The sequence below is a fragment of the Crassostrea angulata genome, chromosome 3, assembly GCF_025612915.1.
Source record: "Crassostrea angulata isolate pt1a10 chromosome 3, ASM2561291v2, whole genome shotgun sequence".
Classification (NCBI taxonomy): domain Eukaryota; kingdom Metazoa; phylum Mollusca; class Bivalvia; order Ostreida; family Ostreidae; genus Magallana; species Magallana angulata.
The window spans coordinates 56,024,218-56,047,915 of record NC_069113.1 but is presented as its reverse complement, the minus strand read 5'-3'; the positions used below and the strand labels follow the sequence as shown (position 1 = coordinate 56,047,915).

At 32.6% G+C, this 23,698-nt stretch overlaps 1 protein-coding gene across 1 annotated transcript; it reads left to right on the top strand.

Moving 5' to 3' along the window:
- The first annotated feature begins 3,899 nt into the window (after nt 1-3,899).
- LOC128177284 (dual specificity mitogen-activated protein kinase kinase 5-like) lies at nt 3,900-14,469 on the top strand. Its single transcript, XM_052843941.1, has 20 exons — nt 3,900-4,067; nt 4,448-4,496; nt 4,669-4,736; nt 4,889-4,958; nt 5,481-5,521; nt 6,049-6,110; nt 6,932-7,132; nt 7,248-7,287; nt 8,773-8,841; nt 9,217-9,298; nt 9,878-9,988; nt 10,318-10,391; nt 10,999-11,049; nt 11,391-11,462; nt 11,728-11,757; nt 11,973-11,984; nt 12,335-12,367; nt 12,679-12,740; nt 13,891-13,936; nt 14,157-14,469. The coding sequence occupies exons 1-20, from the start codon at nt 3,969-3,971 to the stop codon at nt 14,247-14,249; spliced, it is 1,365 nt and encodes a 454-aa protein (XP_052699901.1). The 5' UTR covers nt 3,900-3,968; the 3' UTR covers nt 14,250-14,469.
- Nucleotides 14,470-23,698: the final 9,229 nt, after the last annotated feature.

The window sequence follows — 23,698 nt, the reverse complement described above, 5'->3', positions numbered from 1 at the left end:
CAGAAAACTGTAACAAAATGTGATTTTTACGGATTTTTTCGTCAGGGTCTGCTTATTTTAGAGCTTATAGCGTGAAAAGTAATCCGTCAACATATAATTTATTTTACTAAATCTTTTTTCTAAGATGTCAATCTATAGAATAAACACCATGAATTTAAGTTTGAGTCCATAAAATAGTAAAAAAATTACCAAACGCGATACTAGCATTGCATTTTAGGTATTCTATTTTAATACATCAGGTCCATGAAGCGTACTTGCTTACAAAAAATTGCGCAAAATTATTGATGAGATATGGCTTAAATAAATATTTATACTCTATTTTGTATGTTCAATTCTAATTTTTCCAAAATTGGTAATTATTTTTAGGAAAAACGGACGTCTGGCAAATTTCATAATTGTCAATAATTTTCGCAAGGGGGTACACCCGTCTGAGAGGTGATAACAAACAAACTAGCATGAAAACATACATATTTTCTTTTGTATATGTATTGCTAGAATGTATATTTATCATTTAAAGCTAAGCTTTTAATGATTGAGCCCATTTAGTGCCGAGTATAGGACTACCTTAAAACATGTATATAAATTTCTTTCAAAAACTGCCCTTAAATGAATATATTTGGAACAGCTGAATAAAAAAATGAAATTCATCTTCATTGCTCCAGTGTTATATGTAGCACGTGTAGCAGTATTGCCTTTTATTTCAAACAAATAGGAAGATCTGTGACAGTCAGACCAGTTAGATGTAGATGGCTGATGCCAGATTGATCATTTAGTATATGAGAGTACTTGACACAGGAGATTTGGGCATCCTGGGTTTGAATTTCTGCATTGCTGAATTTAAAGCAACTGAATCATTTCCATTAAATAATGACCGATTATTGATTCAAAAAAAAAATCACAGGTGCATCTAAATGATGAAAGCATTGATTAAATGCCTTAATATAGGTGGCAGGGGATAGTTTCGAAGGAAAGTCCCGGTCAAAATTTTGAAATAAAGGGAGAACCTGGGGTTTGGCTGGTTATTTGAGGGGTATAAATTGCTAGAATATTTATTGCTTTCATTTTGTGGATAGAGGAGCTCAAGTCAATTTCATTGATATATGACACTTTAATACTGGTAGCACTTTTCATCAGATATGGAATAAAAATGCGAAACTGAGGCCAAAATTTTCACTTTCGGTTTTGTGCTTGAAAAGTAGGGTGGGTTCAGAACACGAAATATCACTCGAAAAGAAGGTGATTGACCCCCCATCAATTGGTGATTATTTGCATGGGTATACATTAAGCTACAAATCATATGGTAGTTTATGGCAGTTGCTCGGGACTGGAGCGTGGTTCTGGACCCGTGAAAATGTGAAAAAGGGGCAATTTTTCAGAAAATTTTGAGACCGTCCCTGGCTGTTCTTTATAGTGCTATATGTAAGTTGTACTTGTTTTATTCTGAAATGTTTAAAAATTCTCAAGAGTCGGGACCATGTGTCGCCTGCATGCAAACCAATTTTAGCAAATTTAAAAATCCACTGAAAAATTAAATCTCATATATGAGAACTATCTGCCTCACATTTCCTCGACCAAAAAAACTATCCCCTGCCACCATAGCCCCACCCCTGGAAAAAAACATGGAGTAAGTTATCTTTTATACGCAGCATTTGTCTTGCTCGGTACTTTTATTTTGCGACACTAACTTCACGAGCTTTGTGTACCAATATCATAATAGCGAGCGCAGCGAGGCGGCGCGAAGCGCCGCTCGCGTAGCGAGCTCCATAGACAACGTGTACGAACGGAGGAAATTCGAGTTGAAATCTGCACATTGTTCAAAGAAAATTTTATGAGGCCACGTGAAAATGTTCTACTATCCCAGTGATCCTTTGCGCTGCATAGCAACATGGTGGAACAGAAAGTGTTTCTACGGAAAATTCTTACCTCTACATCGCATACATTATTTTCATTTAACAATAAAAAAATCCTTCTAAAACAGGCACGTAGCATCAGGGGGGGGGGGGGGGGGGGGGGGGGCAGGGGGGGCCTGGCCCCCCCACTTTTTCTCGCAGCAGCAAATTTTTTAAAATTTACATATAAAAAAATGAATGATAATGGAGTTGGCCCCCCCCCCCATTTTTTTGGAAGTTAGTAAAAAATTGATATGAAAATAAGGAAATGAGTAGTCAAATTGAAGGTACTACCCCCCCCCCCCCCCCACCCACGGACTAGGAATTTCAAGATTTGGAGGAAAAATTTTTTTGGTAGGGAAGAATTTTTTTGGAAGTATAGTTGAGTCCCCCCCCCCCCCCCCCCCCCCACGGATTAGGATTTTGAAGATTTTTGGAAAACTTTAAATTTTCTTTTTTTTCCTCTTAAGCTTACGTAAAAAAACCTGTACTTTTGCTGACGTATGACGTCATTTCTTCTCCGAATTTGTCCGACAATTTACGAAAACTGTCGAGCGCAAAAGAATGTTAACTATGACGTCACAAAGATCTCGCGTTTTAAAGGGGCATGGTCACGATTTTGGTCAAATTTTATTTTTCTGTTTTTATTATTTGCAATGCTTTAGGAATGCATTTCTAATGATCATATGAAATTTGGGTGCCAGTCGTTGAGTTTTAAGCAAGATACAGGACTTACAATTCTTCGGCATGTAAACAAGGCTCGTGCCCTGTTTTTGTTTACATAGGTTCAATATACCAGTAAAAAAAATTTTAAAGCTGGTTTGTAAATCTTACCAATCATTTTAAGCATAAATAAACAGTTCCTAACGATTAACACATTCATTTTAGGTCTAAAACTGGAATTTTCATTTCAACATTCAAAATGTAAACAAAAGTTTTGTTTACATAGCAAAGAATTGTAAGCTCTGTAACTAGATAATAACTCACCGAATGACTCTCAAATTTTTTGTTGTTTATTAAAAATGCCTTACTGAAGCATTGTAAACATTAAAATCGAAAAAATAATTTTTGACCAAAATCGTGAACATGTCCCTTTAATTTCCCGCGATACATTTAGAGGTGGATCAAGCATATGTACTGGATCATGTAGGAAGTACTCAGTATCAGTGTTAACGGTGACTCTTTGGCTGATTAGTTTTGTTTTGATGATTTTTTTTTTGCTTAGTAAATACACATGCAAGTTCCATGCTAAATTTATTGTCATATTGATCCAATCATATATGCATACGTTAGGTAGGTGACAAAAAATTATTAAGAAAGAAAAGTCTTATCATTATTAGATCTACGTGCAGCCACGTCATTTTGTAATGAATAGATAAACTGTTAAAATATCTACCGGTACATGTATTTGTTATATAGTTGCATATGTGGTCAAATAATATTGGATATCACACACTAAGAAAGGGGTGAGGGCACATGTCTACAACGCTTACAAAGCGTACAAAAATTAAAAAGATTTAAAATAAAATTAATGTCACTGAGGAAAATAATTAAAACACGGGTTACAACAAGGAACAAAATGAGAAATAACAGACAAAATTTATTTTTACTGATTTTAATGATCATTATTAAAAGGTAAAGAAAAGATAAAACATAATTGTATCTACATAAAAAAAACGGCGTGTGTTTATCAAAATATTTTAATACAATGTAAGTCTGTTTAACATTTTATTAATGCTCAGTGGTAGTTTGTTTAAGTGTATAAGACTAGGAAGGGGCCATTGGAATAAAAGTTTGATAATTTCGGGTTCCTTGCGGTGGTAATTTAAGTTTTCGAGACAAAGCCAAAGTTTTTTGGTTAGGGCAAGTCCACGGGTTGCATTTAACAATGATGACAGATGTGTGGTTCCTTCTGCGCTCGCCCCAACGGTCACACCGTAAAACATATTATATGATATGAAAGTTATCACTACATGTATGCTAAGCAATGCACCATTCCCTAATTCAAATCGGGTTCATCATCAAAATACATCGGGATCGATCTGCATATGCATGAAAATCTAATGAAGCTGCCAAAGCATGAATCAGCCACCTTTTACGATAAGAATTCGAACAGAACAGGAACAGGACATGGATTGGATGGTTCAACCTAATGCGATTTCATTTCACCAGGCATTAGTATGTAAATTTCCCTTTTGGTACAGATTTTCTCATATAGTTCGAATTTCCTCGATGAAAGTTCATGCGCATCTTCAAGATTCTTCTGAATCAACGCTAACACGCCATTAAATACACGCGATAGTATTTCATGAAGTTGTTATGTGTGTAATATACAAAAATGATTTTGTCATTAGATATGGCTTGTGTCAGTTAACGCCGTATAGTATTGTGATGTTCTGATTGATTCCATCAAGTTGCATGCCTTGAATAGTTCAGTTGGTAATTCTCCATTATTGAGTTTCTAAGGGTCAAGGTTCAAGTCATGGTTTGGCTTTCACATTTGTAGATTTCAATTTTTGGGTTTTATTTGAATGTGTGTTGTTGTTGTTTTTTTTCAGGAAGTAATTGCTCAAGTTCTCCCCCAAACAAGTGTGACAGCATTTGAGTGTAAGTATATACCATAGATGCATATATAAAGCTTATGTACCTGTCTTTAGAGTAGTGTGAAATACTCTGCACTGCTAGGGTATTTATCTGTCAAAGGCGTACTTACCTCTACTTGCATATATCTAAACTATCTGTCTTATATTGCTCAATGGCTGCTTTCATGTCCATGTAGATGAAGATGAAGACGATGAGCGAATCACAGTTCGGAGTGATGAAGAGATGGCAGCCATGTTTCAGGCAGTTAGTTCACTTTCATATGAGCTCAATTTTAATTAGATATACTCTTGTGATGTCAGTTATATCCTCCAGCCATTTATTATTTAAAACTGGTACAAATGCAGTACTGGGATACATAATTAGCATAATGTGATACATAAATCTGTATATTTCAGTACTTTGAGACCCTGAGTGAAGATGACATACAGTGTGGACTTCTACCTCCCCTGATTATCTACCCCAGAGGTTAGTCCAAACACATCCCAGATAATTCCAATTTCGGCTCGTTAAATGATTTTAGATGGATTTAATTTTCTCAGTTAACTGTTCTTTGTAATCACTGGTTTAAATTGATGTAGCAAGTTTAGTTATTACCATGCCTTATTGACATACTATAGATTCATAATTAAACATGAGGAATTAATATCTGTGTAAATTGGGGATTCAAAAATCTCTTTTTCATTTTTCAGACAGACATTATGATAAAAATTCGGTATTGAATTTCATGATTTTACATTCTTGCAATTTGATGCAAAACAATTGAATCACTGAATTAAATGTATAAAATTAGTAAATCACAGTAATGTTAATTTGCTGTTTTGTTTGATCATAATAATTTAAGGTTCTAAGTAGATCCTGATTAATAATGCAAGTAGATAAAACGAAACAATGACATCAGCTCGTACAAATATACTGACATATTACATGTACGTTATTGATACTGATAAGAGACATACCTTGTAAAATTCTTTTTGTTTTATATTTTAGTTGGGAAAACTCCTCAAAACAGAAACAAATTTGGATTAAAGGTACATTAATTTTATTTGAATTTTGGCATAAGTTAATGTATGAAGTATGAATGTCCTTATATATGTAGTAAGACTTTATCTGGTTGTGACCTGAGTCACATGTTTAAACCCTTTCATGTGGCAACATATTTACAGTTCTCTTGTTAAAGGCCTTTTTAATTTTCTATAGAGACTAGTATTTTGGGTAATTTTACCTTTAGTAGTTTTATGTCAAAAAAGGAAATTTTATGAATGTGTGTGGCAGAGAGCTTATACAGAGAGTCTTGGACTATATTATTTTGAATTTAGGTGAGTGCTTTGTGAAGAATACTTTCTCTTTTGGAGTTATAAATATTGATCCAGTATGACTAAAAGTTCTAACTCTTTTAATGAGAAAATTACATTACAGTTGAAAGGGCAAGTGGCCAGTGTATAAAGAAATGTGTCTATTCCTGTCACCATGATAATATTTATGTCCCAAATTAGAAAGGTACCCCCCCCCCCCCCCTCCAAACACTGACATAATGGGAGATATGTTCTGTTTACAGATAGATACTCATCCCAGTGCCCGGTCATCCAAACCAGTTCAAACCGTCAGACACATCCCGAGGTGAGTGACCTGTTTCTCTTGTCAAAATTGTCCACCCGTCATAACAATAGAACCTAGAAGATCAGAGACTAGTACAGAGTAGCTCATGTTTGATTTTATGTGGGATCTTTTTGAGGGGTTACATGTATGTCTTTTATTCTATAATAGATAAAAAGACTACCATTTTAGTTTATTATACTTATGTGTTAAAAACTGAAATCTGATTGGTTTAGACGCAGTTTATAATCCGTTCTATTACCTTCAGCGTTAGCAACACACTTGGCAATGGGTAACCCAACGAATTGTTACATGCTTGTAAATAAAGTGCGTACGATTCGCAGTAGAATTCAGGTCATTCCTATAGAAAAGCAGTTAAGTTTGCTTTAAAATTATGATATTCAGTATGATAAAATGAATAGTGCCTATTTGGGAGGATAACAGTTGAAATGGTCACCCCTTGAAATCCATTGTCAACTTTCGCTTCACGTTGGTTGACAACGGTTTTCTTTGGATGTCAATTTCAACTGTTACCCTCCCAAACAGGCACTATTTACTATATATTACTGCTTCTAGATAAAAGAATGATTCATTATTTAAGAGAGCTCATGTCATTTTTCTTCAAATATAATGTCCCAGTTATTTTCTTCTTATATTGATTTCCTTTAGATAGGTCAGTTTGATTGTTTTTGCCTCTCTTGGTTCTGAAGATTGATGCATTTTTTGTATCAGAAAATAACAAAACAAAACAAATGTTTGTCTTAGTATTTATCACGCTTTTATCACTATCAATAAAGGTGAATTATTTTGTTAAGAACTGTACAGTGGTAAAATATAACTTTCAGACAAAGTCAGAGACCAAAGACAGACACAACAAGAGAAAATCCAGCCCCTTCACAGTTACCTCCCAATGATCCAAACATAGCAGGTGCCCCCACAATACTGGTTCCCCAGAGTCAGACACCCGCCGATTTCCACCCGCAGATTGAGCCGGATCTAAAGATTTTACAGATGCTTGGCGGAGGAAGTGGAGGCCAAGTCTATAAGTAGGTCATGTGGATGAAATAAATAGGTCACATTGATCAATAAGTAAATTTGACATACTATTTTGTGAAAGAAACTACATCATTTTTTGTATCAGTAATTGAATTTTTTTTATAGAGCTTTACACCAACCTAATGGAACCATAATGGCTGTCAAGGTCAGTCAGAACATTGCCATTCTTTAAACTGTTATACATATTTATAGAATGATGCAGATTGAAGAATTTATTTAACTTCAAACAAACTGATTTAAATGAATAATTTTGTAGTAAAAAGTTCATGAAAATAGTTAGAGGTGTTGAATAACAGTACGGCATTTTGATGATTGTATGTTATAGATGGTGAAGCTTGAGATGTTGAAGTCAGAGTTTTGTCTGTTATAGGTCAGAAATATGGATATCTGGGTTGTCTGTTGTAGATCAGAGATATTGATATCAGGGTTGTCTGTTGTAGATCAGAGATCTTGATATCAGGGTTGTTTGTTATAAATCAGAGATATTGATATTAGGGTTGTCTATTGTAGATCAGAGATATTGATATCAGGGTTGTCTGTTGTAGATAAGAGATATTGATATCAGGGTTGTCTGTTATAGATCAGAGTTGTTGATATCAGGGTTGTCTGTTGTAGATCAGAGATATTGATATCAGGGCTGTCTGTTGTAGATCAGAGATATGGATATCTGGGTTGTCTGTTGTAGATCAGAGATCTTGATATCAGGGTTGTCTGTTGTAGATCAGAGATACTGATATCAGGGTGGACTGTTTAAGATCAGATATATTGATATCAGGGTTGTCTGTTATAGATCAGAGTTGTTGATATCATGGTTGTCTGTTGTAGATCAGAGATATTGATATCAGGGTGGACTGATGTAGATCAGAGATACTGATATCAGGGTGGACTGTTGTAGATCAGATATATTGATATCAGGGTTGTCTGTTGTAGATCAGAGATATTGATATCAGGGCTGTCTGTTGTAGATCAGAAATATGGATATCTGGGTTGTCTGTTGTAGATCAGAGATCTTGATATCAGGGCTGTCTGTTGTAGATCAGAGATATTGATATCAGGGTTGTCTGTTGTAGATCAGAGATCTTGATATCAGGGTTGTCTGTTGTAGATCAGAGATCTTGATATCAGGGCTGTCTGTTGTAGATCAGAAATATGGATATCTGGGTTGTCTGTTGTAGATCAGATATATTGATATCAGGGTTGTCTGTTGTAGATCAGAGTTATTGATATCTATGTTGTCTGTTGTAGATCAGAGATATTGGTATCAGGGCTGTCTGTTGTAGATCAGAGATATTGACATCAGGGTGGACTGTTGAAGATCAGATATATTGATATTAGGGTTGTCTATTGTAGATCAGATATATTGATATCAGGGTTGTCTGTTGTAGATCAGAGATATTGATATCAGGGTTGTCTGTTGTAGATCAGAGATATGGATATCAGGGTTGTCTGTTGTAGATCAGATATATTAATATTAGGGTTGTCTGTTGTAGATCAGAGATATGGATATCAGGGTTGTCTGTTGTAGATCAGATATATTAATATTAGGGTTGTCTGTTGTAGATCAGAGATATTGATATCTATGCTGTCTGTTGTAGATCAGAGATACTGATATCAGGGTTGTCTGTTGTAGATTGTGAAGTTAGAGGTGGACCAGAAAACACAGGAACAGATTCTATCAGAGCTAGATATTCTGAATAAGGTCAGTAGTTCACACAACTCCTAAACACTTCCTAGACATCCTCACTCAGGTCAGTAGCTCACACAGCTCCTAGACACTGCCTAGACATCCTAAATAAGGTCAGTAGCTCACACAGCTTCTAAGCTACCACTGTTGAACATGTCATAATCATCTTATCATAACTACAGTTAAGTTGATCATGGTCTACACCCTACAAAATAGTAAATCTATCACTGAAGTTACAAGACGGTAAACCATGCACTGTAACTATAGTAGAGAAAAATATATGCTCTTTCAATACAGAACATGTATAGTAAATTTAGTCACACAATCACTTCTCCTATTAGTAGCTGATGGAAGCTATCGTTGTACTCTATCAATCTTATGTTATTTCAGTGTCAGTCTCCGGTCATCATCGGGTTCTACAAAGCTTTCTTCAATGAAAACAGGATCTATATCTGTACAGAGTTTATGGACGGTGAGGAGAATTCATTTACAATTATCTGATTTGAAATAAATTATAGCTTTACTTTTTTTTTTATATTAAAGATATCCTACCCTTATTCGCTCCTTAATCTATTTGTAATTATTCATAAAAGTCATTTTTACCTCGAAGAATTCTACATTAAAATGTTTAATAGAAAGGTCTTTTTTCTATTGAAACTACATTTATCTTACTGTGGTTTCATCAATATTCGTTGAATACTAATTTTCGTGGATTTCGTTGTTAAGTTGATCCACGAAATTAAATGTTCATTGAAGTTCAATATCAACTAACATTTTGTACTGATAGGATCATTGGCCACGAAATTACGTATCCTTGAAACTGTGGTTTTCAGAAAATCCACGAAAATTGATACCCATGAAAATTAATGAAACCACAGTATTCCATCTTGAATTTCACAAAGAAAATTAAAACATACTACATGTATTGGATTAAAAATAATATTTCAGTATGATTTCACTCTTAATTCTATCTTTTTGTAACTTATTTCTCTTGCAACGGGACAATACATTGCAACATTGGACATTTTGAAATACATGTACTTTATTGCAGGAGGTGCTTTAGATAAATATGCCCCGATTCCTGAGCCGGTCTTGGGAAGAATGGCTGTCAACATTATCCAGGGTCTGTGTTATATGTGGAGTCTGAAGATTCTACACAGAGGTGGGTGACAGATTAATTCCTACTGGGGGATTTCATATGAGATTAAAAAACTCCCTAAACTCGTAGTCATGAAAGATTGACAATTCCTGCATGAGAGATGAAAAATGTTATCCTACATGTGAATGAGATAGAGATGAATTATAGATGTGTTGGGTTGAAAGCATAAATTGTTTTTTGTTTTTTTTTGGAAAACTTATCTGAAATGATGATACTTTTTGCACAACACTACAGTACTCTCTAAAAGTAATGACATTTATTACAGACATTTTGGATAAAAATTAGAACAATGCATGTACATGTATGTTGATATGTAATCCTTAATGTTTCAGACATCAAACCCTCCAATATTCTAGTCAACACACAGGGCCAGGTGAAGCTCTGTGACTTTGGAGTCAGTACACAGGTACGGTTTGTCGGGGGTCAGGTCACAGGTAAGGTTTGTCTGGGGTCAGGTCACAGGTATGGTTTGTCTGGGGTCAGGTCACAGGTAAGGTTTGTCTGGGGTCAGGTCACAGGTAAGGTTTGTCTGGGGTCAGGTCACAGGTAAGGTTTGTCTGGGGTCAGGTCACAGGTAAGGTTTGTCTGGGGTCAGGTCACAGGTAATGTTTGTCTGGGGTCAGGTCACAGGTAAGGTTTGTCTGGGGTCAGGTCACAGGTAAGGTTTGTCGGGGGTCAGGTCACAGGTACGGTTTGTCGGGGGTCAGGTCACAGGTAAGGTTTGTCTGGGGTCAGGTCACAGGTAAGGTTTGTCTGTCTGAAGGTAAACTCGATGTTAATTACAGAGATAGCAACCAATCATGTTGGTTATAACACTGGTTTTGAATGGGTTGTATTGTTGATTCTGACAGACAGCTAGAAGTGCAGTTATGATAGTTTATGTAATACATGTATCACTATTACTGGTGACCTTTCTGCTAATAAGAATATTAACTTCTTCTGTGAAGTACTGAATGTCAACTAGTTCAGTGAGTGACCTTTGAACTGTACTTCTCTTTTGTTTACTTTTGTAGTTGGAGAGGTCGATTGCCAAAACTTACATAGGATCCAACGCTTACATGGCCGTAAGTTGACAAGGACAAAACACTTCTTATTAAGAAATGTGCATTCTATATCAGATATTCAGATAATTTTCATCTCATTTTGTGAACAAATCTTATAAATTGCTTGTGTAGAAAGTTAAATTACCTTTGTACTCCATGTTTAGTATAGATCGAATTCCATGATACATGTACATGTACCGTAATACTGTCGGTAAAAACAATAGAGATATGTTCCAATAAATTTATGAAGAATGAAGCTCGTCTGTTGAATAAGATATGAACACTCATAGATAACAATCATTCTATGATCCCTGGAGTTTTGTTGCTATTGACTTCATTTAGACACACCTTTCTGTTTTCAGCCCGAGAGAATTAAAGGAGAGGACTATGGCACACCTGCTGAGATCTGGAGTCTTGGAATCACTCTATTTGAAGTGAGTGCACTCAATAACTCATTGTTATAATAGATGGATTAATCTGATAAACTGTTATAGAAAAAACAAAAAGATATTTATTTGTGTAGCACCTTTTATCTGTAGTTTGAAGTGAGTCATCTCTCTGATTGTTTCAATAAAACGTTTGATTCACACAATTCTGTTTAATTTTTTAGTCTCAAAATCCTATTGTTAAACCTAAATATAGACACAAACTAGTATGTACAAAAAGTGTTGATAAAATTTTATTTTTTTATTATTTCAGTTAGCAAGTGGGAAATTTCCATACCAACATGTACGTACCAAATAACATTGTTCCAAACTGACAAAGTTAATGTAAATGAATGTAGAGCACCTTCCAACAATGACCCACTGCTGAATACTTAAAATAAAAAAGTCATTCTATGACCGACTGCTTAATACTTTAAAAAAATGATAAAGTCAATCATTGACCCTTTGCTGGGTACTTGAAATGATAAAGTCATTCATTCTGTGTTTCTTTTGTTTCAGAATCCAGAAAAGGTAGGGATTCAAACTATATCATATTTGATACTGTATATGTTCATGTTTATGAAATTACACATGGTTACTGAAAGTAAGTTAGTTTTTTGAAATTCGAGTTAAAAATGCATAACTGTGTATTTATTTGGAGACTTGTATATTATCAAAAAGTTTACATTGTTGGAAATAGTAAAGAAGATGCCACTATTTTTTCACTGTTTGTTTAAAACATTATTCAATAATTCATAACAAATAAAATTTCTACAGTCTGACAGCATACATGTGGTGCAATTTATATGATATAAAGCAGTTACATGTGTTGGAAATCTTTATATTTATAATTTTTTTTTTACCATGATTATACTTTTCAGCCAATGGGTCTCTTGTCTTCCATTATTAATGATGTAAGTACCTTTAATACTGATTAAATTAACCGTCGTATAATGATATTAATTAGTTTTCTTGAATTCAAAATTGGCATTGGTTATCAAAATATATATGTATATTAAAACAGAATTAACTATGCATGATTTGTCTAGTACATATATTACTAGAAAAGTTGATGAAATTGCTAATGAGGCCTGAATCTGTACTTACAAAGCTTTGAGAGTAAAATAATCATGTTGAGCTTAAAGCAGAGCGAGGCTTTTTTAAGATATGATCCAATTGATACCAAAGTTGTTAAAGTGAACGCTTGGATTTGTTCTGCTTTCAGGAAACTCCCCAGTTGTCAGACGACCACTTCTCTCCGGACTTTGTAAATCTGGTGGCTCACTGGTAAGTCAGATAAAGAGGCAGTACCATGTCATCATGACACATCGCCTTATCACGTCGAGATCATATAAATGTATCGGGACTGCTACCTTTATCATGTCAATACTCGACATCATATCATTATATCAGGGCTAGTACCTTATCACCTTATCATGTTGACATCACATCTTTATATCAGAGCTGGTACCTTCTCACCTTATCATGTTGACATCATATCGTTATACCAGAGCTGGTACCTTATCACGTCGACATCATATTGTTATACCAGAGTTGGTACTTTATCATGTCGACATCATATCGTTATATCAGAGCTGGTACCTTCTCACCTTATCATGTTGATATCATATCGTTATACCAGAGCTGGTACCTTATCATGTCGACATCATATTGTTATACCAGAGTTGGTACCGTATCACTTTATCATGTCGACATCATATCGTTATATCAGAGCTGGTACCTTATCACCTTATGTTGACATCATATCAATGTATCAGAGCTGATACCTTATCAGCTCATCATGTCGACGTCGTATCGATATACCAGAGCTGGTACTTTATCACCTTATCATGTTGACATCATGTCAATGTATCAGGGCTGATACCTTACAACCTTATCATGTTGACATCATATTGTTATACCAGATTTGGTACCTTACAACCTTATCATGTTAACATCATATTTTTATACCAGAGCTGGTACTAAATCACCTCATCTTATCGACATCATATTGTTATATCAGAGCTGGTACCTTCTCACTTTATCATGTTGACATCATATCGTTATAACAGAGCTGGAACCTTATCATGTCGACATCATATCAATGTATCAGAGTTGGTACCTAATCATGTGGACATCATATCATTATATCAGAGCTGGTACTTTATCACCTTATCATGTCAACATTATATCATTGTATCAGGGCTGGTTTTATCATGTCTACATCACATCATTATATTACAGCTGGTACCAGGAACAAGTCAGAAAGCATAAACAATATTAAGAGATCTCAGCAATCTCCACATTTGACTTTGCAATTGAATTTGACAGCCTAATGATGTGTAATGATGATCCTTTTTTTAAACGCATGGTACATATACTCACAAGTGATCAAAATGAATGAGGATGGTTGATTCATAGTTTATTTTTTTGGCAGTATGCAGCAAAAACCAGAAGACAGACTCACTCTAGAAGACCTGTTGGTAAGGCATTAATTTATTCTTCTATATATACAGAACACAGTACAGTGCGATAAGCATATACCGGTACCTAATCCTTCATTGACTTACCCAAATTCCCTTGATTTAAACTAATATTTTATAAGCTGTTGATAAACTATATACTGGTCATTTGTTGTTGTCTTTATGTTGTTGGAACCCGTTTTCTGTATTTGTGTTTATGATTATCTATCGTGAATTGTAGATTCATCCTTTTATACAAAGACACAATGATGGAAACATAGCTGTGATTGCAGCCTGGGTACACAGCCAATTGGAGAAGATATCTAACAATTAGATGATGTCATCATCAAGGACTAAGGGGGATGTCAAAAGCGTTAACACATCCAAAGCATTGTGTTAAGCAGTACAGGAGACTAGTCGAGATACAAGAGATTGATGTGTGCCAAGACAATTAGCTTGCATGCAAAAGATTGTCGTGTGTGCAATTTTATATTTATTTGTAAGCTTTAAATATTATATAAAGTTTTATCCTTATGTTAGTATTTTAAGATAAAATACAGTATGAAAATAAACAAAAATAAAACCAATCTTATAATTTCTTTCGACTTTATTAATAGCTAGATGAGTAAATAAAAAAAATAATAATTCAGCATTTCGAGGCAAATGCTGTAAGTTTTAGATAGTGGTGAAATTATTCTCTCATCCAAAAATTGAATTTTAAGGAAACTAAAGTCTGGAACTCTAAATCATTTTTTAATTGGATAATATTTGGCATCGTCTATAAAAACGATCTGCCAGGTATCATTATAACATGTTCTCAATTTTGTCACAGGGGTTAATTTTTATCCGAAATAATATTTGGCATGTTTAGTTTTTCTATTTTTTAACTTTACAAATTTAATCTACTGAGGAATCAAAATGATATAAATAAAATATCTGAGCTCAGATGAATAGCGTTATCTACATTAATGTGCGTTATAAATGATTCCAATAAATTAAAAAGATATGGATGGAAGGATTGACTTTGATGATTGATATTCATGAGCAAAATAATTTCATTTTAAGGTCAGAAAACACACCCTTGTTAATATTCAACAATTAGTTGAAACCACGAACTACTACAAAAAAATCAAAACAATTACAGCAGGGAATACATTGAAAAAAAAACTTTGAGATGAATTTAATCTTTTCTTTAATAACAATCCTGATTCAATTTGTCTTGTTGTTTAAAATCTTCTCCCTGTAAAAAAACGTTAAAACAACTCATCACAGATGCAGAGTAGTTTGTAAAATATCAGTAGCAATGACAGAGCTTTTAGACAAGAAACTTTCCCTTAGGCTAATAGCTAAAAGAAATTTTAATATACCTTTTAGCACTCATGCAAATAAACACCAACATTCTGTTTTATCAGAGATTTAAATAGAAATGCAAGATAAGAAAATTTATTGATTTACAAGTGTAAAATGCTTTAAATTTTAATTGAAATCACTGAGCGACTGCAAGCTAGAATAGTGATTTTGAAGGACTATGCATATATAAATCGTCATGTACAAGAAAAAAAACCTACTTTAAAAAATATAAATAATAGAATTGTTTCAGTTATTATCAAAATGAAATCTATATATCTAGACCTGGTAGTTTCTGACACTAAGAATGGAGTACTCTATTTTGAGACGAAGCTTCAATTAAAATATGCAAATTTTAACATTTTTCTTAAAAAATCATTGCAGAGTGGACATCAATGACCTTTCATATTATTTAAAATGGATTTTTAAATCTTCTGTATTAGTCTGCAGCTGTGCAGTTTTAAGCGATCGACAATGATTTGATCTGTACTTGTGTGCATAAAATATAGTGCAAAACCTCATATTTATTGCTCTTTATCTTTTAACAACAGTTTTGGTAAGTATTTTATCATAAACGAATCAATATTTAAAAAATGTTAACATTTTCGTCCACATATACGGGTCATTATCAAAATATGCAGTCTTTTGCGTCAGTGTCAATTTAAAGGCGGAAAAATAATGTTCTGGGGAATATATACAGTACCATTGGATTTTAGAAACTTAAATGTATATTGTTGAACAAATAAATTGACAATTTTACTGCCTAAAGTATAAAAAAATATTATTTGTTATGAGATTTCAGTGAATTTATGTTGTCATTAAATTTTTCTAACGTCTTTAACCTACAATATCTTCAATAATATTGATGTTTTATTCCAAAAATCACCGTTAATTTTCAAAACAACATTCATATTTTAATTTCTGCTATGCTCCTTAACAAGTTCTCGTTTGAGTTTGAAAACAATGAATTTGATGAGATATATGCTTGTACAAAAAAATTTTGTCATTGGTGTTACTAGGCAAATTATATAAAACTATCTTAAAATACATCAAGTAAATAGTATTGTACTACAGTTGAAATCCCCCAGATCATAGTGACATCATTCCCTGCTACTAAAAAGATAAATGTATCAGTGATGACATCATTGTGATAGAAAATATGGCAGAAAATGTTAGTAAGCTCAAAAAATACTATGTAAACTGTGTCAGTGGGATAACGTGCTATTTAAGATTTTCTATAATGAAAGAACAAAAAAGTTTTTCACAGTGTGGTATAACTCTAATATAAAAGTTTTTCCAGTGTGGTATAACTCTAATATAAAAGTGAACAACAAACCAGTTTTTTTTTAAAATCCTGGTATGAAAAGGGAATAAAGGTTGTGCAAGATTTTTTTGATGATGATTGTAATCTTTTAGACTTTGGAGTTCTTAAAAATACATACAATCTATCTGACAGTGTTGTGATGCAATACAATAGCATTGTTACAGCTATTTCAAAATATTTGAAATAATTGTTAATAGATAGGTCTTCTTTCAAAAGACTTCCTAATCCATATGTACCTTTATTTTTTGAACCTCTCATATATATATCTTCTGAAAAATGTTCAAAAATCTTTTATAATTTTTTAAATAAAAATGAGGCTATTCCAACCTCAATCAGCAAGTGGGAGGCAGAGCTTAGGCCATATGGAGTAGACACAATATCAGTGCAAGATGTTTTTAAAATTTGTTATAAAACCACCAGTGATTCTTCTGCCCAGATGTTACAATTTCGAATCTTGCATAGAATTGTTCCTGTTGGAAAATACCTTAAGAAAATTAACATTAAAACTTCTGATTGTTGTGGTTTTTGTATGGAAAATGTTGAAACAATAATACATGTTTTCATTGCTTGTGATAAAGTACAAACACTCTGGAGTGATTTAAGTCTTCATATATACAGAAAGACCTCTTAAAGAGTTGGTTTTAATGTTTCGAATGTTATTCTTGGTGAGCTACCATTGTCAAAAAATAACAGGGTTATAAACTTTATGATTCTATATGTTAAACAATATATTTTTATATCCTTAATGCAAAATAAAATGCCAAATTTTCTTGGATTACTCAGTCATTTAAGAATAAAATATCATGTAGAAAAATATGCTGCTATCCAAAATCAAAAGCTGCGCAATTTTGAAAAATTGTGGCTTACATGGAAAAACATTTTAGATTAGTTTCATGATATTATGATTATTACTATTCATATTATTGTTATTTATTTTTTGGTTTGTTATTTTTGTGGGTTTTTTTTTGGAAGCAAAGTAACTATTTACCACTAATATTGAAAAAAGTATGTAAATATACTTGTGTGTGAGTGAGTATGCATGTGTATAAAATTTATAAAAACTGAATTTATTAATGTCAACATTATTATTAGTATGTATGGAACAAAAACAATAAATTATATATAAAAAAAAATTTACAAGTTAGACACTGTCACAATAAAGAAAGCTTGACTATTTACATTGTAATTGTAATTGTGTTTTCTTAATCTGGAAAATGAGACCTGTTACACCATTGACATTATTTGTTACACCATTGACATTTTGTATGCTATAATTATGTTTTACCTATTTAAATACTTGATTAAAAGATCAAAGTAAAAACAAATTTGTTCTAATAAAGAAATGAAATTATCTACATGTGATTTTTATAAAAAAAATCAATTTTTTAATGACTTATAGTGTATTATAAAATATGATAACTTTAAATGAAGTTTGTTGATATAAACTTTATGTTCATCATTTTAAAAGAATTATTTTATTTTATTTAAGAAATTTTCCCTATACTATATGCCTGTTACACCACTGACAAAATGTTCACAGTTCATTAAATTTTAGTCTAATTATCAACCAAATGGTGGATTCCAATAATGACCCATGTACAAGATGGCAGAACATGCCTCTTATCGATAACCATTGAACACGTCCAGCTAAACATTGTCCAAAGTTTGAACAACAGTTTGAAAAAAAAAAAAATTCTCGACTCTAAGCTTAATTATGCAACGTTGGAGCATTACACTTTATTTTACAGAAATGCATTAAAAAACTTATTACCAGAAATATGAGAATCAAGCAAGCTTACAGTAATTTTCCACATAAACAAAATTCGTACAGTTCTTAAATTAATGTTTCTCTACATCGCATCGTTTGATATTAATACGGACTTTGGTGCTGTGTTTATTGATCATTTTTTTCTACAAAGGGAAGAATTATTTAAACATCAGTAAATATTTAACCTAATTTTAAAAAACAAAATTAGATTAGCAATATTTACTGATGTTTCACTAATTCTGAAATTTTAAAGTATAAATCCGAAACTGTTTTAAGATTACCCATGGACATTTTTTCTTTATAAAAGAGGACAAATCTGACGAACAGTTTAAAAAAAGAATGAAAATTTTATATATATCAGGAGTTTATTTTTTTCTTTTATTTTTGAATTGTACGAGAAATCCCCTGGATGAAATAAGCTAAGATAAAAGAAAGACAGTAAGAAAGAAATATGTATCCATCTTTGACTTCCGGTGATTCATCTTTCCACCAAATTAGATAATTAATAATTTTCTTTTGTGTAATGCAGTGCGTGCATACAGTCTATTTTAATGCATACAAAAACAAATGATCAATGCAATGGCACATGGAACACCGCCAAAACTTAAAAGATACCTGGTCTTTTAAAATAACCACATGTCTCCTAAGTACGTGGGCATATTATATGCATACAATGATAAATTATCAATATAATGATATTTTATATAGTCGCATAAATTGATTAACTAAATACATAACCTAATGTTGTAAAACTATCCTGCGCTCAATTGATTTCTTAAAATTTGAACAACGAACCCCGCATCCTGTCAACCGGTGTCACGATAACATTTTCATTAATCAAGGTCACTTTGTTTCTATAACTACCGATTGCCATTTGTAAAGGGTGCGAAACGTTGTAAAACGTACATGTGTACGTTTTGTAAAACTGTAAGTAGCATGCATGACTTGAATTTCTTAAGTTATGAATTTCTAGGCTAAGCATATACTGTGGAATCATCATTGTTCGTAGGGGACCAATGTTCGTGGCTTTCGTGGGTAACCTTTGCACACGAATTTACATTCTCACGAACGTATATCCATGCATTTGTTTAAAATTTATTGACAAAATTCACCTTGCTACAGACGAAATTTCGCAAAATTTTGGCTACCCACGAATATTAAACCCTACGAATAAAAAATGATTCTACAGTTAATTTAAAACATTGAATTGTTGAATCTACAATGAATAAATACAAATTTAAAGATGGTACATGCATGAAAAAAATGACAATAACAAACTGTCAACCATCTAAAAAATCCATAAAACGAAATACAAATTCAAAGCAGAGCAACACGGACCTGTACAAAGATGGTGGTAGGATCAGATGCCTAGGAGGAGTGAGCATCCTCTGATGACTGGTCACACCGCCATGTGCACTTTGTCGTAATCGGGAAAAAACGGAAAAGTCCGTAGACAATTAGGTAATTAATTATAGTCTAGCAATTAGAATGAAAAACGCCAGTCAGCATGCGATTCAGTAGAAGATTGTTTTTCTTGACGTGTTGTTTTAAACATTTTAATTGTCCAGATCATTTAATGACTTTAACAGAAATGCATTAAAGTTTGATTACAATAATCAAAGCAGACATTTTTTTTTTCTACAACAAAATATGTATCCTTCTCTACATATTTGAAGTCAACGTTTGGGGACTTTGGCCCTTAAAGTTCTCTAGTAACGTCATTAATGGATGTAGAAATGGGTTTTTCAAACAGATATTGTTGCGATCAACACCTATGCTTCTATACTGCATTACAAAATCTTTATGGTTTTCAAGTTATTTGTAATAGACTTAAACGATTCTTAAATTGGCCTCTTTTTATTGATTTCATACAAAAGGTCTCATAAATACTAAAAAAAAAATTTGTTCATTTTTGAGATACAACGGGTTGAATATTTTAGTGGTCAGCTCTATAGATCCGTAATGGGGACATGAATTGGTGTTTTAATTAGTGAAATGGATTGGAATTATCAATGCTGTTATTTTCTCTTTTACAATGCTTAACAAAATAGGTATTGTTCTCTAGATATACTGCGTCAAAGTTTCAGGACTTAGAACCCTTAAAAATCCCTAATTACGTAATAAATGGACGTGGCAGTGATTTTCTCTGATAGAAACTGTTACTATCAACAACTTTGCTGCTTATATAAGGCATTGTAAAATACTGATCGTTTTTAAGTTATTTGTAATAGATTTTAGAGTCTCTTGGCCCCTAATTAGAGTGTTAGCCCCTTTTCCAGATTTTGTTTGAAAGAACATGTTATTTCTACCACTTATGTTATATATGTTGTAACAATATCAACTGGAAATAAGATAGAGATCAAAACGTATGAAAATTTTATTCAAAATTCTTACCCAATTATAAGGCCTAGGCGAGCTCAAAGAAATTGCACCACTGGCATAAAACAACTAAATAGTGCATTAATTCAAACTATGCTCTACATATCCTGAAAATTTCATAGTCATGTCTTTGATGGTTTCTGAGGTCAGCTCTGCATAAAATAGGTCATAAAATTTTACAAAAGCGGCTGTTAATCAAGACCGGAAGTGACGACAGGAAAAATTGCAAAATGTATGAACTTCAAGTCTGATCTTCGGTGAAAAATGGCTGAAATAAACATAAACTGATAAACATCTTTGCTTCTTTTATGCATTACAAAATATTTATCCTTTTTAAATTATTAGTGATAAACTTTACGAGTATTTTCGCTTATAATTTTATTGGAAAGAATTTTTGGTACTCTATCACCGTCGTTATATACATCGTAACAAATTATCAACTTATAAAAAGACACAAATCACAACGTATGAAAAATGTTTGAACCAAAAAGTGTACCCAGTTTTCGTGCCAAAGCGAGCTCCAAGAAATGACGCCACTGGTGCAAAACAACTTAATAATGGTGCACAACTTCAAAATATAGTAACATATCCTGAATATTTCAAATTCATCTCTCTCTCTCTCTCTCTCTCTCTCTCTCTTTTAAAAAGTTATTTTAATTTCATCAAATCCTATCGAAAAAGATTAACACCAAACGTAACTTAGATATGATGTTTTGAAATTGGTCTGAGGTCATTAAAACACGACTTATATGAGTTAAAAAATGAATAAAAAAATAAATCTTATTCAATTAGATAAAAAATGATGTCAATAGACGAAACATTGCAAGTTCACCTTGGATATAATGTTTTAAAATCGGCCTAAAGTCATTTTAACACGATGAGTAAAATTATTAAAAGTTTGTTATTTTAAAAAGGAACATGTTCATTTAAAATGTCATTGTATAAAATTGTTAATTGCAAATTCCGATTTTCGTTTCATGATAAACTATAATTTTAGGACTGACCTAAGTTTTGACTCAAGTTTGAATTTTTTTTATGATCCCGAGGCATGATAAGTAATCAGGAGCTAAGACTAGTTGATAAATAAAAACATTAACACCAAGAAACCGATCTTTTAGATAGTTATTAAGTTTAAACAGAAAATTTATGAACCAATGAAATGGATAAACATTGAAAGAAGAAATGAAAAATTCTCGGAATCACAAATATCTCTTCGGCTATTTCCGAAGACACAACTTTTACGTATATAAAATATAACGTCATACTGTAGACTGAGCACGCGACGTTTAGCTTAAGGTGGCTCTATACACCCACAGTTTATTCCAATTTTCAATAGAAGATCACAAAACATATACTTATCAAATATAAGAATGATGAAAGGGATACTATAGGTATTTTTAAAGAATTTTTCAATGTTTTTTCGTGTTTTTTGTAAAATAATTTTTAAAAACCTAACTATTTACAAATTGAAAGAGATGTTTTTGGTCAGATGATGGATATTTCCTTCGGACGCCTAAAATGTATAATACTTCTTAACATTCAAAAATGTTATTATTGCAATTTTTTCTTAGTATTTCCCCAATACATAATTTTTCATATTTTCTTACTCTGTTGACAAATCATCTGAAAAAGCTGCTTGATGTTATAAGAAAATGTATTTTAAGAAATGTGACATAAAAAATTGAATGAAAATAATTGCAAATAAACACAAAAAATATTTTAATTTTTATTTGATGTGAAAGTTCCTCGGGTAAGATTTATCCTTCCTAAGTCCCAAGGCCCAAACACCTTGGAGACTTTTCATTTCTGAGTTGAAGAAAATTTCCTAAATATCATGTTGGAATAATAAATACATACATATTTCATTATATGCCTATATAAGTGAATATATTGGCTTTAATGCAAAACTAAGTCAAATAATTAAAGGGGAAAATTAACTAATAGGATTTATATATCCCAACCTGAGAGAAATTCAAAGCCCAACCTGAGAGAAATTCAAAGCCACCTTCCCATCCCCTTAAGGTGGTAAGGAACATCTGTCAATAATAATGTGGATTAAAGTATATTATAATTGAAATACGTTCACCGGTTAAGAATTTTCTTTCACAGAATTCAACCAAAATATACGTTTTATAAAATTTTGAAAAGTTTAAAATTGTATTGTCCTCAACCGGGTTCGAACTCATGACCTCCAGATTTGTAATAAACCCACTACCCCAATGCTCTTCGCTGTAAGATGTCGGTGATGGGAAAGAAACTCCTATTTTAAAAACTATACTTGATTTTACTGTTTACTTCGATAAATAATACTACACAACCTGAAGGTGTCACATACCACATTACTTGTTAAGTAATGAATTTTCCAATTAAACTAAATCTATTCATTTAACAAATTTTCAAAAGAGCGGTCCCCATAGAATTTGCCTCAGTTTAAATCAGCCAGTACCGGAATTGCATCCTTCCATATTTACTTTTTTGCGTACTGCGTCATCAAAAAGGGTGTATAGAGCCACCTTAACTCTGGTTTATGATTTGGGTAGAAAAGCGGATACTTCTGGCTTCGTTTTAAACCATAAAAATCTGCGCTCGACCCAGCACTGACACCGTTTACATATAAAAGCTGTATAAAGATTTAAACTTTACATAGATAATTGATCCTGGATACATTGATGTGATAGAAATGATGTGCATTAGTTTCCTTCCTTTGTAAGTGTATCACCTGTAATAAAACTCATAAACATACTATATAGAATTTTCATCACTTTCTGTTTATTTATGATTCCCAATAATCTAAATTTTTGTATAATATAATACTCAAAAGAATGTTTTCTTATTCCTTAATTGTTTACGAGTTTCATAACAACTACGAAAGCAATCAAAAGTGATTTATATAACTTTTTCACTCTTGTACATTTTGTATGTATTCTCTGCGCTGAATATTTTACATTGAATAATGATATTGCGG

Bases quoted from the DNA above. Each gene is read 5' to 3' on its own strand.
- LOC128177284 (XM_052843941.1), top strand. From the start codon at position 3,969: ATGAATCAGCCACCTTTTACGATAAGAATTCGAACAGAACAGGAACAG. The intron at 4,068-4,447 runs GTATGTAAATTT...GTTTTTTTTCAG, and splicing joins TTTCATTTCACCAGGCATTA to GAAGTAATTGCTCAAGTTCT. The intron at 6,111-6,931 runs GTGAGTGACCTG...TATAACTTTCAG, and splicing joins ACCGTCAGACACATCCCGAG to ACAAAGTCAGAGACCAAAGA.